At 37.3% G+C, this 19,211-nt stretch overlaps 1 protein-coding gene across 1 annotated transcript in view; it reads left to right on the top strand.

The window, feature by feature from the left end:
- TINAG (tubulointerstitial nephritis antigen) overlaps window positions 1–18,945 on the top strand; it is a 32,345-nt gene extending 13,400 nt beyond the window's left edge. The window contains exons 5-10 of the mRNA XM_009576953.1: window positions 1,292–1,415; window positions 3,612–3,762; window positions 12,139–12,319; window positions 12,775–12,820; window positions 17,898–18,003; window positions 18,867–18,945. Of these exons, the coding sequence (XP_009575248.1) occupies window positions 1,292–1,415; window positions 3,612–3,762; window positions 12,139–12,319; window positions 12,775–12,820; window positions 17,898–18,003; window positions 18,867–18,945 (687 nt within the window). The remainder of the gene's footprint in view (window positions 1–1,291; window positions 1,416–3,611; window positions 3,763–12,138; window positions 12,320–12,774; window positions 12,821–17,897; window positions 18,004–18,866) is intronic.
- Window positions 18,946–19,211: the final 266 nt, after the last annotated feature.

Genomic DNA, 19,211 nt, shown 5'->3' with positions numbered 1-19,211 from the left:
AATATCAGAAACAGACCTGAGGTACAAGCTTCTTTTTTCCTTACCCACTTCTTCTCAACCATGGGTTTTCTGTGGGAAATCCAGGTGTACAAGCTGGATGGAGGCACCGCTGTTTCCCAATGTACGCCACAAAGTCATCTGGATACAGCCAAAGTGGTAAAGTTTGATTCCCCAAAGAGTCCTGAAATAGTTTGAAAGAACTGGCCTCAAATGTTTAAATCATCTTAGGAAAAGGTATGTAGTCTTATAAGTAACACAAGCAATTTAGAAAAATGGTGCAGCAAGGACATCCAGAATTAGAAGACTAAGTAAATCAAAGTAAAATAAAGGAATTTGAACAGGATCGAAGCCATTGTGCTTTAGAGTATGACCCTGCTTATATGAAAGAAGCATCAGGGAATGTTTTGCTTAGGAACAGATTATCATATTTTGTATATTGTATTTTCCTCTGGAACAGATGTTATCAACAATTGTTTGAGACAAACTGATAGTCTGGATGGACTAATATTGCAATTCTTTGTGGTCATTCCTATTTCTCTGCGCAGCATAAGCAATCATTCCATAAAGTTCAAGAGTAAAAAAAATGGGTCAATGGTTTTGATATGTTGAACACAGAGCAGATTATTAGCACTTGTACCAGATGGTTCTTGCATATTGGATACTTGTGCAAAGCTTGGAGAACATAAATTAAGGCTGAGAGATGAAGACTTCAAAAAGCCTTCTAAAAGCCAAAGTGAGCAGACCATGAATTCTCATCAACTCAACATCTGATTGCAAAGCAGAAGGAAAATCACTGATTTTCATTCTGGAATGAGAATAAGTGCTGGAGATTGAAAAACCTCTGTGTAAAAGACAAATCAATGATACACTGTACTCATGCCTCCTCCATGGTAATTAAAAATTTCTACCTACAGCCACATGTTGGGGAGAATAGGGTAACAGGTACCTATCTTCACTGCTATTTGTAGCAGAAGGCTTTTCTTTCAAAAAATGCCGGCTGGGTCATAATTAATATGTTTCATACGGAATTGTTGTTTGAGACAAAAATCAGAGAGAAACTGCACAGGTTATTCAGGTTGGCAGTTGTGAAGCTCAGCTTTCCAGCTCGGCTAGTGGAGTGCTAGAACCTCCCCCGCTCTCCGGGGGTCCACAGCACCCAGCCACAGGGTAACCACCACAGGGATGCTCAGGAAGCCACAGGTTTCCTCAATTTAAAAATTAAGAATTTTAAAAAAGTTTAAGACAAAATTAGGAATTGAAGCATATACAGATCTCCTACGTTTTGTTTTAGGGAAACTCACTTCCAGAAGAAAAATTTCCTGCATTTTTTGCAGCCACTTATGCATGGCCTGAGTGGATTCATGATCCTCTGGATCAACGAAACTGTGGAGCATCCTGGGCTTTTTCAACCGCAAGTAATATTAATTTTTTTTTCCTTTTAAAGATATCATTGATATTAGATGCGTGATGAAAATTTGTAGTGATTAGTAATGAAATAATTTCAGCTTGCTGTTCACTTTCTATCAGCAAATAGGAACATCTAAAATTGTTACAGTTTTACCTCTAAGTAAGTTGTCCCAAAGTCTTAAAAAGCAGTCTAAGCTGTAGAGCTGTGTTTGCTTTTCATAAGTTTGTGTAACATAAGGAGATTTTTGGTGACAGAAAGTAGAAAATGAATTGACTAATGCACTTTATCGTAACTGTTAGAGTAACTTTTAAAAAATCTGCATCCCTTGCTTGCACAACTACACGCTTGACTTGAAAGCTTAAAACAGCTAGGTTTTTTTTTTTTATATGTATTTATATATTTGTGCATTTGCCATTGTCCAACCTTTGCTATTGAAGTAAATTAAGTATAATCTTTTAAATAATTTTATGAGAAGAAAACCCTGAAACTGTTCAGATATTTGTGGAAGAATCTATTTTCAAATTCTGTAAGGAAAGAAACGTCAGTAATGCAATTCAACCTCATGTGCTATAACCTCTGGTTTTATGAAAAATGGCCACAAGTGTTTGTGTCACTTACTTCAAAGAAGCTACAGCGATCAGTTATGTTCATTTTTCTTAAACTGCAATAAATCTCAGTACATATTGGCATCTATAAAGATAGAGAAAAAATTATGGAATCAATCTTTATGACTTGATCCAGCCAGTGGGTCCTCACAGGTGCAGGTTTCTGCAACTGCTTCTTTAAATCACAGCAGTAAGAGAAGGAAAGGAGCATTTAGGTCAGTTAATCCCAGCTTATCACCAAAGCCAGACTGAAAACCCTCTGTTACCAATAAGTCTTGTCCAGTGTAGTTTTAAAAGAGAAAACCAAGAAAGCTTCTAACAGCTCTCCTGATAGATTACTGCAGACATTTTTTCACTAAGGGACTTTCCAGATATTCAGTATAAATTTTCCCTTTCATAAGTGAATCTTTTGATTTTAACTCACAAAATTATTTTCAATGCTAAATATTATGAGATGCCTTCCCATGTTGTTTAGGTGCATCTAACATTTTCAACCTGAATTTTCAATCCTTCTTTGTAAGATTAATTGTTGATCAATGAATAGACAAACACTGCTGTATCATTTTTTCTTATCATGAGTAATTCCTATAAGTATTCCAAAACTCTTCTGTAAAAAGCTTTTACACCTATGAAAATAAATTCATTATTGTGTGACACCTCACAAAAGCACAAAACACAGTCATTGTCAGCTGCCATCAGCAGATTCAGTCTTCTGAAGTCTTGTCCAAAGTTCACTGAAGTTAATGTTGATTTTGATGGGGCTTTAGATTTCAAGGGTTTTTTTTTTTTATTTTCATGTTCAAAAGCGAAGAGCTAACAATAGTAAAAATATAATTTAAGCATAAGTAATGACTGGGATTGGGGCTTAATAATTGTTTCATTATCACTTGTTAAAGAAAGGAGAAGTGGCTTAATTTCACCTAGAACTTAGTTAACCTAGTCTGCCTTTAAATATATTAGTACTGAGAATTATGACTATCTGATTGAGTTCAGACATCTAAGGTGTCTATCTCAGAAGAAGAATTTTGTGTGATAAGGGAAGGAGGTCAAATGAATCCCACATTTACACATTAATATAAGCATTTCCAAATATTCTTTCTAGTAAAACCAATACATTCTTTCAGTCTTGAATTTTCTTCTTCATAGGACTGTTCTTTTTTCTTTTCTTTTTTCTCAAATAAAGGAAGGAAAATTAAAAAAGAAAGAAAAGAGATTTGAAGATTCAGCTGCAGAGAGGTGGGGGAGTATTTGCATCTTCTGCTGAAGTCAACCAGAGATTAATATGCATTTACAAACATGGTAGAGACTATGAGGCTAAATTATGTAAATGCCTCATCTGATGTTCAGATATGTGGGTCTTTATGATAACCAGTAAATCTATGGATTTATAATATTACAGCAAAGTTGCTCATTATGTTTTGCAGTTTCACAATCCTCTCTCTCGAAAGTTTGTACAGATTATATCTGTATTGTTTTGTAAAGATATCTGCACAGACAGAAAATATTGAGGTTCTATTTCAGTCCCTCTTTCACAATAACCAGTGTGAAGTTGTGAGTAATTATTTGTTTTTGATAACAGAAAATTTATTTCAAAACAGGTGTTGCAGCAGATAGAATAGCAATTCATTCCGAGGGCCAGATCACAGACAACCTTTCCGCTCAGAATTTGATCTCTTGTGATACCAGGAATCAACATGGATGTAATGGTGGAAGTATTGATGGTGCTTGGAGATATCTGAAAACACATGGGTAAATATTTTACCTATCTGTTTAGATTATTTTAACTTGAACCAGTTGCTTAAGTTACAACATTGCTTGTGTTACAGTGATGATTTCTGACCTTTCAAAAAAGAGGCATTTAGCTCTGTCCTAGGTCAGATTAACTGTATCATTTCATCAAGACTATCACACTCTCTCATTTACATCTTCTTTAAATCACCTTCATGAAGCTCAGGAACTACAAAGCCTTCCCAAAGAAATAAGTAAAGACTATTTTGAATGAGGGCTCTCAGTGAGAAAACTCTGCAATCACCTAGCTCCCATTTAAGCCTCATTATGTCTAGATGTTGTCATTAGCTGTAACACAACTGGGGAAAATGGTAGCCTCTCTAACAGCAAGACAAACAAGAAAGGATATTTTTGAGTCAAAGACAATATCGTGAGTGGACTCAAAACTTCTATGGTTCTTGGGATACAGGCTCTTTATGTTAAACAACCTTGAGTAAGCAGCCAGTTGCATGAGAAAACATTTTGAATATTCAAAACGATCAAACGTTGTCTTTCTATAAAGCAAATTGTAATCATCCCATCCCAAGCTTGTGCCAGAATGTAACACTGTAGCAAGGACTATACCTAGATCCTTCTTCCTTCAGGTCTGACTAAGAGAAGTTAACAGCTCTCAAACTCTACATGAACAGCTAGAAGCTTTTTAAAATGACACACAATAATTTATAGAATCCCAGAATTATTTAGGTTGGAATGAACTTTTGGAGGTCACATAGTCCAATGTTCTGCTCATGACTAACTCTGAAATTAGATCAAGCTGCTCAGGCCATGTCCCCTGTCATATTTTGAGTATCTCCAAGGATGGAGGTTCCACAACCTTTCTTGCAGCAAGTCACTTTGTTTGACCACTCTTGTGGTCAAACTTTTTCTTCTTATATCTAATTAGCATTTTCCTTGGTACAACTTGTGCCTGGTACCTTTCAGCTTTTCACTGTGCATCTCCAAGAAGAGTCTTGTTCTGTCTCCTCTATGACCTCTCCTGATGCAGTTGAAGACAGTAATTAGATCCCCTTTTAGCCTTCTCTTCTCTGGGCTGAACAAATCCAGCTGCCTCAGCCCCTCCTTGCATACCGTATGCTTCAGCCCCCTAAGTGCTTTCCACTGGACTTGCTCAGTTTGTCAGTGTCTTTACTGGGGATCCCATAACTGAACACAGATGTAACCTCACAAGTGGCAATTTGAGGGGAATAAACACTTTTCACAATGTCTTGGCTGTGTTCTTGCTAACACAACCCAGTATTGATTGTCCACGTTTGCTGAGAGGGCCCACTGCTGACCCATGTTCAACTTTCTGCTCATCAGGACCCCAGGTCCTTCTCTGTGAAACTGCTTTCTACACAGGCAGTGCCCTGCCAGTGCTGCTGCATGGGCAGTTCTGGCTCAGAGGCAGGATTTGGCTTCTGCCTTTGTTGAACTTTATGAGGTTTTTGTCAGCTCATTTCTCTAGCCTGTTAATGTTGCTCTGAATGGCAGCCCTGCATACTAACCACTCCCCACCAATTTGGCATCCTCTACAAATTTACTGAGAGTGCGTTAGGTCCCACTGTCCGGATTGTTAATAGAGATGCAAAACAGTGTTGCCGCTGTGTTGACTCCTGAGGAATGTCACTAGTAAACAGACACCAGTCACTTTGATCTGTTGACCTTTCAGCATGCCATTCCAGTTCAATTACTGACCTTGTAAGCAACTTAGTTAGTCCAATAAACTAGAATAACACCACAGGAGACCATGCTGAAAACGTTGCTAAAGTCAAGGTAAATGATATCCACTACTTTTCTTATTCTCCATGGAGCCAGTCATTTCATCATAGTCAGATCATCTCATTCTAGGCATAATTTGACATGGTAAATCTGTGCTGCCTATTCCCAGTCAACTCCTTGAACTTCACGTGCCTGGAAATGGCTTCCAGGAGAACTTGTAATAACCAGATTTTGCATACTGTATAATTACATTCCACTGTTTCTCACAGAAAATTTTTTGTTCCATACCAAAATCTATTTCCTCTCTCACTTTCATATACTCTCATCCCTTACTCTGTATTTGATATACCTGATACTGACAGACAGAGAGATCTCAGGTGTACTGTCTGTCAACATTTAATTTTAGTTAAAAAAAACCCCAAAGAAAAAAACCATGGAAAGAGCGAAAGAATGTTAGACATGATGCATCATAGGTCATAGTTGACAAGGCAGCCTGGGGATCCAGGTGAAGACCGAAGCGCTGTCATTCACATGGACACAGTATACAAAGTGATCATTCTGCTTTCTTCAAGTGTTCTAAATTATTTCTGACCTGACAAGGATTTTTATTGTTATGGGGAGAGTTTACATAGAGTGTTCCTCTGTCCTTCTGTCTCAGGGTTTAAACACTTAAACTAGGTTTTGAGTGGGAAACCGTTTAAGTGAGTGATTACAGTGGGCAGTAATGGATTCCACCCAGCAAAGGCCCCTCAGCACCTCATGGGGGTGCAAAGCCAAAGGCTTCATTCATGAAGAAATGAAAGTTATAGCTTAACATTTTAAGCAACACTTTTCTGTAACTAGAAAAACAGGCTGCTTTTAATTAGTAGCTTATGCTCTTAAGAGAGTAAATACAACTCTTTCTCACAGGACTGTTTGCTTGCCTACTATGTTAAGGACAGGAGAATTGCCGGTGTAGATAAGATAAGAGATCCATTTTAATGAGTATTATCTCCAGAACAGTTGGAGCAAGCTATTTTTAGAGGAAAAGCCCTAAAGAATGCAGCAATAGGACAACCTCCTAGTTTTCTGTTCCCTCTGACTGTTATCCCTGTATGAGCATAACCACCATGAGCCCATAATAATAAGATTCTTCTTATACCAGAAAGCTGTATTTTTTTTACCTGAAGCAGTGTGGCTAGTGACGCAGCCTGTTCTGCAGAGGCAGTTTAAGTGTACAAGAGTTAACTTATTTCTATAAGGAAAGCAAGGCAGGCTGAAGCTGTATGAGGCACTTCATTATCAACATAGCTGTACCCACACAGAAGCTTGTGCTGGTGTAAACGCAATAGTGAGAAGATTGCTCCCTGACTGACCACAGAGTACCAATGTGAAAGTGGTGTGCAGAGCAGGCTTTCTGACTGATGTAAGCCTGGAAGCACACAGACAAGGCACCTCAGCTCACCAGAGCACATTTGTGAACTGTTTTTTCGCCCCCAAAGTCCCAAGTACTTGCATTATTGCTCAGTCACCTGAGATGCCTTATGGTATTCACCAGCCTCTTGCAGCTGACTGTCTGAGTAAAGGATCTGCAGGGCAGTTGTGAGAACCATCACAAATTTTGGGAGACTACAACTCCAAAAAATCTCCGCAATCCAAGACTATTTTCTTAGTCATTCATCCAGCTTTCTTGTCCCCGTGGAGCCAGTTCCAACATGTACAACAACTCTGCGCTCCTACAGACCTTTGCCTGCTACCCATTCTTATCCCGGATCATTGATTTGCCGTCAAAGTACCACACATGAAAATATCTCTACTTACCTATTTTTATAAACAGCATTTCTAAATCCTGATTCCCTAAGTTCAAATGATATTTCAAATTCTCTTCCAACAGTTCCAGACACAAATAAACACCTTAAGGAAAACATCCAGATATCTGTGAGGACAGATTCTAGAAGAACACAAGAACTGCTATGCTGGGTCTGAGCAAGGGTCCATCTAGCCCAATATTTTGCCTCTGACAGTGGCCAAGAGCAAATAGTATTTAAAAAAAAAAATAAAAAAAATTAACCTTTTTGTTTCACTGGACTGATAATTGAATCATTTTTGTAGCTGAAACCCCATAACCCATAACCCTTTACCTTTGACAATGAAAAAAAAAGGAAATTTATGGCATAAAAGTCTGAAGTGTCTTTTGAATGAGCCCTGTTAAATAGTGCTTGCTTCCTCACACTTTCAGGTGACTTTTATTTTATGAGCCAGTATACTGCAATCATTTTTTTCATTATCTCCATACCCTGCAATAGGGAAAAAGCAGATTGATTTTCTGTGTGGGCTTGTAAATTTTCACAGCAGGTGTTCAATGTTGTTTTAAAGCTTCTGGTTTTTTGATTTCTGAAGTGTACTCATCTCAGGTTTTTGACAGATTTTCAGGAAAATCGAGTGCTGGCCTAAACTATCCCCGGTGAAGTCAATGGAAGACTTCCAGAAAGCTCAATGAGGTTAGGCCAGTGCTGAGAACTGACTTTTTCAGAATCACTGAGCACCCAATTAACGGTGAAATCTGCTATAAGTGGAGCTGAATCGCTGTTTGTTTCTCACTCTCTCTCAGTCTTTTTCCATTAATTAAAGAATAAAACTCTATTCTATTTCTATTATTAATTTTAGGCATTTCAGTTACAAGCCATAATTTGGGAGGAATCAATGTTGTTTGAAAACACCTATTTTATCTGCTAAGGGAAATTAAAAGTTTATAGTCTTTAAGAATGAGGAAGAAACATTTCATTTTCAGACAGTAAAAAGTTTATACACTTGAACGCAAATACTGCTTCTAATCAGGGCTTCATCTGATTTGTACCTTGGGCTCTTAGCAGTTGCAGTATAAGGATAAGATATTACTGTTATTAGTTTTGGCAACTTGCTAATAACATAATTTAAAACATTATCTCATAATTCAAACATATAAAACCACACAAATTTTCATTAAATTGAACACATAAACATGACTTCAGATGAATTCTGCCAAGAATGCATGAATACACTGCAGAATTTTGCTGCTTCTCCCTGGATGCTGCTTGCACCTAGTAGTATTTTTGTATGTGTATGTATATGTGCACATAAACACATTCACATTTATTTCTGTTTTTCTTCTATGACTCTTCTGGCAAGGTCTTGAAATATTTTTAACTTTTACTGTTGTGCTGATGCTTCAGCATGTACAAACTCATGTTTCAGCAAAGAGCTGTGAAATTATGTTAATCATGACTGCAGAAACTATGGTTAGTGAAAAGATTCAAAACTGACTGTTAGTTCAGAATGAGTCATCACGTCGGGATTACCACACAGCTCCAGTGTGACAGTGCGTCATCTGGTGCTTCACTTCCATTGCCACAGAAGTAAGACCCATCCATACAGAACCTGTGACAACTCCAGAAGGACAATCCAGCTGAAAGGAGGGGAAAAAAAATCCCTACCCCAGGAATGAATTTCTCCTCTGTTGTCTCCCTCTGAGGTGTTTCTAAGTACACCTGAGGAATAGGTGTCATACCATTCCTTACACTAGGTTGCAATCACCTACTCCTGCCCTGCTTATGCTAGATTGTGCTCTGAGGACTGTATTTGCTCACCGTACCTGCCTTGCAGGCCTGATTGCACTCAGCAGTAATCCTTTATTTCTTTTGGAAATCTGTGATCAATGGTGACTAGAATGATTATGCATATAGAGATAAATACATTTAAAAAACATTATATATGTATACATACATAAACCAAAGGTTTCTTTCTACCCAGCAATAGAAACAAAGCATAATAAATTTTAAAAAGAGTAAAAACAACAACCCATGTATATTTGGCCTAAATACTTACTATTCCCTGTTGGAAATCCGGGAATCCAGAATACCTTCAGACATTCAGAAGGGATTAAAAGGGGTTGCCAGTGAGTAGATTGAAGACCTAAGCAATAACAGCCTAACAACCTAACAACCTTAGATGGACAATTCCTTTTCATGTAGGCAGAATTATTGCTCTTTGCAGCTCCTGGGTGTGTTAGTCTAGTTTGGGCAGAAAGACTTTGGTAAGCAAAAAGACATTCTCCTCAGGGTCAATTTTTCTACCACCAAATGCTAATGGGAAAATGCCATGTCTTATTCAAAGTAGCTGAAGCATACATGTGCTCATCTTGTAAAAATCCTGACAGCTATGTATACACAGGCAAACATAATTATCCTCCATATTGCACGGAATTACAGTTTCCAGTTCTTCAGATTCAGAAAGTTCAGTATTATTGGCAAGCTACTTAAATGCGTATCCTTTTTATAGGACTGCCTATTTTAAAATATTTTGCTTCAGTGAACTATTTAATTATTTTCTTTAAAAGAAACCCTCTCATTGGCCTCCATGGCATTGTCACAGAAAGGTGTATATTGTTTTGGAAACATCTAGCAGTATAACTTAGAAAACTAAGAGGTCCCAATATCTCATAAAAAGGATGAAATAATGAGTGGAAGATTTGGTGTGCCTTTATTTGGGTATTTCAGATTGTTAGTAAGTGCATAAATGTTTCCTTCACTTTATTGAAGTAAAAAGGATGTTCAGTTAGTCAAACAGTCAAAATGGCTGAAAAATTCAGGATAAGCTACGTGAAAGAAACAAACTTCCTGTATGAATCAGCAGTTCATTTGATGTACTGCCAAGGTAAAGAATTAAAACCCCTCCTTACCTTTCCTTGAAACCACCTCATATTTGCATTGCCCCTCTCAATTCTTGGATGCAATGAGGGCTCTTAACCTGTGCTTCAAAGCTCTTTTGATTTAGCACTTTGGAGATTTTCAAATCCAAATTTAACATGGGTTTAAGTCTCAGGTGAGTTATCACAGCTCCTCCACAATCACTTCTCTGACAGCATCAGTGTTAAATGCCTTCGAGTCTTTGAAGCCTGCAACTAGAAACGTGTCAGACAGATGAAATTTTCTTTGTTATTCAAAGATTTGTCTTTGTTTCTTTTAAAACAATAAATACAATTCACATATTTGCTATTGCACATTTTCCCGATGATTCTTTTCATAAATGGATTTTTGTGGTTTTGAAATCTTTGTTAGAATAGAAGCTGCCCAGTGATTACTGGACTTAATATTTTTTTTTTAAATTAACACCTTCGTAGAATATAGAATTTCATTTAAAAGTGTTAAAAATGAGTCATATTTCCTGTAGATAAACTCTAAAACCTTGAAATTGAAAGCTTTAATGCAAATCTATAATAAGTGGTACGAAAAACTTAACTGCTGTATGTATGAGCAAAAACTCTCTCATTATTTAGAAAACGTTTTGAGATAGATGCTTTTCTAAGAAATAGCCAGAATGTTTTCAGGAGCTGTAGAGACCAGACACATACCCCTGTGATATCATGGCGCAATCTGTCATGTTAGTTTCCTTGAGAGGCTGATTGCTGCCAATAACCAGGAACTGGCAGAAGGAGCCCTGTGGCCTGAGCCCCCTGGGATAGTCCCCAGCCTTTTGTGCACACTGGATGCCACATGTTTATAAGTCACAAAGTGACTTATAACATGAACGTTACTGCAAAATAGAAAAATTGTGAAATTGCAATAAGTCCCACCTCTCTGACACCTACCCAATCTCACTTGTTCTATGTCATATATTTTGTCAGTGTTTCAACCTGGGCAAAGTCCCTCCTGCCAGCATCACTCCAGATTATTTATTATTTTTTATTTCCCCCTGTGAATCAAGATGGAGGAACCCAGTCACCAGCCCCTGTCCAAATGCTTCCCCCAGTACTGCTCTGCGGTTGGATTGTTCATTAACTTACCAAAAGCTCAGTGTTTAACACCTTCTGAGGCTCTATTCTCGCTTGTACTGATCTCCCATGTATTTCTAGTAGTAGAGGTTAAGTTCTGTTTTAAGGAGGTACAGTTGTTTGTTGTTAGTATCAACTAAGCTATTGGTATTAATCACTAAGGGTTATACCTCTCCAGGGAAGAAGCACTACATTTACTCATATGCCAACAGGACACCAATTATTTGTACACAAACCTTTAAAAAATGAACATAGGACTTTTTATCTCAACAAACATTCACAAAAATGTGAGCAAATGTTTCCTTTATGTTGTCAGAAAAATGGAAGGTCAGAGAACTTTTTAGCTAAAAGAAAGAAAAAGACTTGTAGCTTTTCACCAGCATTCATGTAGAAAATGTAGATAAAATAGAAAAAGGTTACTTTCCCTTAAAAATTTTCTGCTGCAAACATGCCCATTTTACAAGCCATTTTTGCTAAATGGATCCTGTTGACAAATTGGTAATTTATTGATCTTATTCAGTGTGAACTTTCATGCATCATTAATGAGATGGATGTACTAGGTGACAAGTGCTGAAACACATTTTCTACCTTACCTCTCTTTGGAGAAGGGTGGGGAGAGAACTACTGCAACTGACATTTAATCATAAACATCATGCACATCAATCCAAGCAAACACCTTCCAGTTGAACATATAAGACATTCACACTTTTGAAGAATGAGAGACTCTGTAAATTTAGTTGAAATGCAACAGTTGTAAAATAGTTAAAAGCTTGAAATAAAACTGCAAAAATGTTTAAGCAAGCTTCTTATCAACTTTTTTTTTTTTTTTTTTTTTTAAAATATCTGAACAGGATTGTATCTTATGCTTGTTATCCATCATTTTGGAACAGTCACCTGGAGCCATCAGGTGAAAATCACTGTTATGTGTCAAGTGAATATGGAAAAAACTATACAAACGGGCCATGTCCCAATGCTTTAGAGGAATCTAATCGGTTATATCGGTGTGCCTCTTACTACAGGGTCTCCTCAAAAGTAAGTTCACGCTGTTCACCCATTGTCTCATCCATTTTTCTCCTTTGGGGCTTGAAAATTATCCAGCATATGGAAATACGTTCACTTTACTTGAAGACTAGAGCTGTGAATTTTCCTTTATATTGCCCTTGTATTTTCAGAAGAGTTTTAATTCTTTATGGTTTCTCAGTTTTACATCATCTCTTTAAAGCTGCTGCTTTGTGGTCCTATAGAAATTAGAGATAGAAAAGAAAGTATGCAGTCATAACTGTGCATTAGCACTTCTTAAACATGTTTCTGAAGGTTTTATTCATTTGGTAAAGCATATATTCTCTAGCAGAAATACAAGTACAATGGTACATTTATACCATATATATATATGTACACAACAATAAATTAGTATGAGTTTTAATTTCATTTAATAGAATGTATTATCTTCCCTTGCCCTCTCTGCTGCTGTTGTCACCTCCCCTCAGGAAACCGATATAATGAAAGAAATCATGGACAAAGGACCAGTGCAAGGTATGGTAAGTTTGGAAGATGATAACATTATTATTGAAATAATTAAAGCGTGCAATGTCTTTGTATCAAAATATTAGAAAACACAAATTGCATTCCACAGTGAATAAAACAGACATATGCACTGTAATTTATCCAGGGACATTTGGTGGGCAAGTAGTGCCCTTAAAGGCAGCTATACTGCACCAGAGTCCATAACGAGTAAAATGACCTTGAGCTGGATTTGTGGAAAATTTGCGCAAAATCTGTGTGCTGCAAATGTGCCTTTTTCCCATGACAGTTCTTTGCTTGTTGATGAAATAGCAATTTGGGGCTGTGCAGAAGGAGTTAAGTGTTAGCAAAGCTCTGCTCTCTAGGGCTGGGATCGATTTCCCCACTGGCTGAGGCCAACCCACCAAGCCTGCTCTCCTCTGAAGGCAATGCTGCGGTATATGGGCCCTCCAACAAATCATTCAGTGCTGGAATACTCCCAGAATTTCCCCTTTCAGAGCCCAAATGCTCTTGTTGGTTGTAGACGGCTATCAGTTTTGAATTTTTCCGCTGAACCCTGCAATGAAGATCCCTGACCTCTTAGAGAAATAAAGAGCCTTCAGCAGGGAATGAAGGACTGCAAAAGAGTTGTTTAGCCTGAATACTGTCTGATTGCACTCATGGATGGTGCTGGCAGCACCTGAAAATACAGGGTCCTGCTCACACCCCAGGCCAGTGTAACTGGAGAGGTTGAGGGATGATGGGAAAGGTCATAGTGCTGGATGTCCACCCCTCTTGGGTGGATGGCTGATGCAAAACCAAAGCATTTTACTTCAGGGGACTGCTGCATTTCTAGTGCCCTCAATTATATAATGAATTATCATAGCCTCCAATTTATTATTGAAATGGTCTTGATTATTAGATTGAATTCATTTCAGTGTATCATGGAGTTGAAATTACTTCTTAAAGCTCTTTATGTGGGCAGTTGCAATTAATCTGAAGCTCAGACTTAACAAGATCAATATTATCAGTCCTTTTTGTTCTGCCCAAGTTTGTTTGCTCAAGGAAAATATTCTTTCCCATGCTGCATTTGATCTAGAAGTGAACACAGGAATTTCCGCTGGCTTTAAGAAAATGAAAAAATTAGGTTTCTCAAGAAAAAATTTCAGACCTCTCTCTAATATTGCATTCGTAGTCCATGTATACACAGTTTGCTGGACTAATCTGTCAGTACCAAATCTTCCACATAAAATAATCTCTATTCAGCCATTTGTTAGGTTTTAACCACTCAATAATTCACACAATTTTTTGAAATGTTAATGCTTTTTCAGAGAAAATGCCTGTATCACGTTAAGGTAATGCTGTATGTGAAAAAACCAAGATCTATAAAAGAGTATATAACCGAGAGTGTATATCACTGAGTGAAATCACTTTCCATTTTTTCTTTTTGCTATAATGAAATTTTTAAATGAGTCACAGTTATGACCCAATAATTTGTCACTGATTCTCTCTTCTATCTTCCCATACAACAAATGCCATCAGGCATAATTCTAATTTTAAAACCATATCATATTTTTTTTTTCAAAACATCCTGCAAATTATCTTCAGCTACTGAGAGAGATTTTTCCATTATTCGTTCACTTGTCATTCCTCAAGAACTTACAAAGTGCTTATGGCCAATCCTATCTAATGTACTAAATAATGTTTAGCAGCTGGAAAACATTCAAGATCCTTTCAAGATCATGATGTAGAAAGTCATCCTGTTTGATGATGAATGTACTTGGATTTTTGGGCATATTCAAAGTTAAGAAAAAAAAATGTTTTTTAACAATTGTGAAACAGTAGATGTAGGAATGTAATTGAAAACTTTATGTTATACAGCTTTCAAGTTTGAATGACAATTTCTCTCTGACATACGTCATTGTTTTACATGGTACAGGAACAGAGCAATTAGCACTTTCAGATGCAAATGATGAAACACTAGCTTTTTAAAAAATCCGTTTTCAAATAAACATAGTGAAGTTTCATTAATGCTTTGAAAACATTCAAATGGACAATTTAATATTGCCCATTCATCTTTTTTTTTTAATGGACTTTAGCAAATACTCTAATAGTTACAGTGCTGATGTAGGAAAAGAATCCTTTCTGTCACATTAGTCAGTCTCAATCAAAAGAAAAGCTAACACATTGTTGGCAATACATCAAAATTTAGACCCTACAAAACTTATAATTTCAACTATGATGATCTTGGAAAAAAACAGGAGTTTTTAATTTGCTGACACACGAAAAAGATCTGGAGAAAGCACTAGGCTACATTAATGTACAGTGCTACACTTTAGTTCCTTTTGTAGCAACTACTTTTAGTTTTTTGTATCTTCGTATGCCTTAGAGACACAAATTCTTGTTTAGGAATTTTATTCAGAGGAATCCATAGTCAAATGAATCTTATAATCTGCTGCATTTATATGCATAGAACTGACAGCTCAGCATGAGTGAGGTAGCTCATGCATGAGCTACAGTCAACCTTATGAAAATTGCTACCTCTTCTGATTCATTAATAATTGATCCATTCATTTTGGAAAATCAAAAATCTCTTCTATGTGGGAGGGAACAAAGTTGGACTGTGATCATCTCATCCTGTCCAAGTTACAGTTCATATCAGGAAAAAGTAACTGAAAAAATAAAAATATCTCAGTGCTTCATTTTGAATTACCATTTCTCTGTCCACCCTATGCTTCATGTACCCAGCCCACTTAACTCCAAAGACTGTACCATTATTTAGCTCCTGATTGCAGGGTATATACGTATAGATATACATATACATACACTAAGTATATGTATTTACATATATATACAAATATATATATACATACACACACACACACAAAATTTAGATATAATATGTAATAACGGATAAAATTCTCTCATGTAGACTAAAGTTATTCTGGAAACACACTTCAGAATTTTCTATTTCATGTCAGTGGAAATAATTTAGGTATGATGTTTCTTCAGAGAGCCAAGAACCTGTGTTTGATTTAGAGTTGCTGATAAAGAATAAATTGTTTTCTGAAACTGAACATACAGACCTTGATTTCAGAGAACAATGTGATTTAGAAATGAAACTACCTTCTCCTGTCTCAGCCTGATGATAGATGAGATCTAACCTCAGAACTCCCATGGGAGAAGTGAATTTTACTGTCCTTGCACTCACCCCTCTTTCTTTGCTTCCCTTTGGCCAAGGTGTCAAAACAAGACCCAGGGAAGCCTCTACAGTAATTTTTTGAATGACTCATCCCCTTCATTCTCCTCTGACACCCTCACCTGGACTTAGGCCGGTGGGAGTCTTCTTCCCCCTTTCAGTTCCTTTGTACCACTTTAAAGCTCTCCCTCCACAGGCTCCTCTGCAGCTCAGAAGCCTCAACAGCTGGTGTTTTACATAGCGGTACAGGGCCATCCGCAGGAATTAAACTCCTAGCTCTACACACTGGTGAGCCTGGGGGCTGAGGGAGTGGGGAAACCTTTGCAGAGAGCTCTAATGGAGTCCTGAGCTTGCAGCTAGAAACCAAGAATAAAGTTTGTGCTATTTTCCACTTGGTCTGTTGCTGTCAATATGTGTGAGCTCTGGTTCTGCAGGCAGCTCGGCAGACGCTGTAACATTACTCATTAAAAGCATTTAACTTTTTTTCTGATTTAACTGATATAGCTCTTCCCCAGACTTGCCACCTAGGTAGCATCATGGCTGCTTACTCCCCATGTGTTGCTACAGGCATACATATTTTATGTGAGTGACCTCATTAGCAAAGTGTATTTTCAGCCAGGTTTCCTAGGAAAATGGGCTCATTTGACCACATTTTGAGCTGTTCTCTTTTATCCCCTAAAATTTGTGAATGTTTTCTGTTTTCAGCCAAGTATGATAGAGGCCAAGAGGTTTTAAAGATAGTTAATTTCCTTCAAATTTATGAAAATATTCAGGAAGGAAAAATAAATTTGAAAGTGTGCCAGACAGAAAAAACTGCAGCATGAGCTCACCTTACTGGATACTGCAGATCTATAGCAGGCACATACGTTATAAATGCTCTAACCACATAAAAATGGTCAGTGAAACTTGTACTTTATGGGACTCCCAAGATGCAAGACTTCAGGAAACTGGATTTCACTAATTCTCATGCTCCAAGCTGTGTGGCAGTCTAAGACTGTTAAAATCATAAGCTAAAAGTAAGTCGGAGTTAAGCTTGTATTTAATGTTTCTGATTCACTGGAATCTAAAGGTAATGTAGACCTGGAAAATATTTTCATTTCTCTGGATCTGGTAGCCCACCATATAGCAAAGCAAATGGTACTCCGGTTTCTCTTCAGATCGTACTAAGGTGTCAGAACAAATGTGGAAAAGAAACCCGAAAAATTTTTCTTAAAAAACAAGAGAATGGTATTCATAGGAAATAATGAATGCATCATGAAGACATAAAATGCAAATTGTAATCTTCATTCTCTTGCACAAAATTTCCAGTTCATCAGCTCTTTGATCTTACATTTTTATGGACACAAAGATTTTTTTTCCACACTTTTAGCTGAAAGTCAGGATGAACATGTATACAGACAATCTAGTTTTCTATGAGATTGCTGTGTACTTTATGAACTCTGAGTTTCAGAAAAAGGCATACATATCACTCCACCATATTTCACAGGATATACATTGTCTGTTAAATACTTTTCTTGAATATGCAGATGCTTGTCAGAACTGAGGATTTTATACATGAACCTTGAGGAGACTTGTTTTATTGAATTGGATTTCACCGGAATTGAGAAAACTTATGTAAGCCTACACGAGGCAATATTTCTTCTTACTGTATTGGAAGAAGTCCATGATAGGGAGTTTCCATGACAGGGAAACCCAATTAACTTGACAAGAGACCTTTGAGAGAACTCTGTTGGAATATTTCCCTCAGTTCACTCACAGCAGGGCACTTCTGAGCAATTAATGAATTTGGTGTAATTACAAAGTACACTTATGCAGTCCAACACACAAAAAAATCTCACTGGTAAAATGAAGGAGCAAACAAGAATAGAAGCCATATTTGCTGACTATGCTGATTTTTCCTATTGTTTTTAGCTATAATGAAAGTGTATGAAGATTTTTTCCTTTACAAAGAGGGAATCTATAGACACTCCCAGAAAGCAGGATCTAAATGGAAAACTCATTCAGTCAAACTCCTTGGGTGAGTAAAGTGTATTCTTTTACCCTTTTCCTCTGCCAGTCATGAACATAGTAAAATGTCAATAACCAGTTTGGAACCGAGAAGTTTCACTGTCAGAGGTGGAGCACTGGCAGTGCTCCCAACATAAGATTGTTGTTGTTTCATTTTTGTATATCTGAGAATTTTAGAGAGCATTTGAAAGAGGTATAGTCCCATTGTCTTTTAATCTACGCTAACATTCGCTCTAAAACTTCAAATATGCTGGTTTATAGAAGAAAATGTTTTGCTGAGTATTCACAAATATTCCATGTACACATCAAGTTGTGAACAACAAATTTCCTCCAAACATGCCACCAAGCAGAATGCAAATGGAAACATAAAAATTGCCAATGGCCTCCTAATTAACAAGCACAGCTTACTGGCACAACAGTCTGGGCTCTCTATGCCCGAAACAGAAATCAACTGCTGCTGGGATGCTGCTGATTTTATTTGGGATGCACAAGAAATACACACTCAGGACTGAAACTGCTGCAGAAGAGTGTGTGTAATACACTAGTGGACTTCCCCTCAAATGTAGACCAGTACCACTATAATTAAGTTGACAAGTATCTAATAATGCATACACTCAAATTACAGAACACACCACAGGGCTTTATTCTTTGACATGGAGGGAATATGCAAGGATTAATTTATTAAATCACCGAATGAGTAGTTACTCAGAGAAATGACTGGAGAGTCTCAAACAAATATTTTATAGGTGATGTAAAATATCAAATAAATAATGATTCAGGCCTGTGCTAGGAAGATTACTGAGAGCCTTTTCAACATGTAGTTCAAGAAAATAAAGTCATGAAATGAAGTGCGTTTTGTGTTTGTGATCTTAGTGAAGATATCCTTGTAAAGGACATGGAAATGCCTGCGGTTGTGGAAACTGCTGGCTATGAATTACAAGAGTGTGCCTGATCGTGGCACAGCAGCAAAGAGAAGCAGCAGGCTTATGCAGGATCATCCTTGACCCTATACTGTTGCAAAAAGTATTGACTCAGACTAGTAGAGGAAAAGCTCCTGAAGTATGCTTGTAGTGAATGTTGTGAAATAATGAAAGAAAGAGAAGAAACTGGAATTTAGCTTGGAAAAATGGAGGACTGAACTAGGAAAAGATGTTTATGAAGGACAGCCGGTATGTATCGGTTTATGTGTGTGTATTTAAGGTATATCTGAAGGCTATG

Source organism: Fulmarus glacialis, unplaced genomic scaffold (assembly GCF_000690835.1).
Source record: "Fulmarus glacialis isolate BGI_N327 unplaced genomic scaffold, ASM69083v1 scaffold5894, whole genome shotgun sequence".
Lineage (NCBI taxonomy): Eukaryota > Metazoa > Chordata > Aves > Procellariiformes > Procellariidae > Fulmarus > Fulmarus glacialis.
This window is presented reverse-complemented; position numbering and strand designations above follow the sequence as displayed.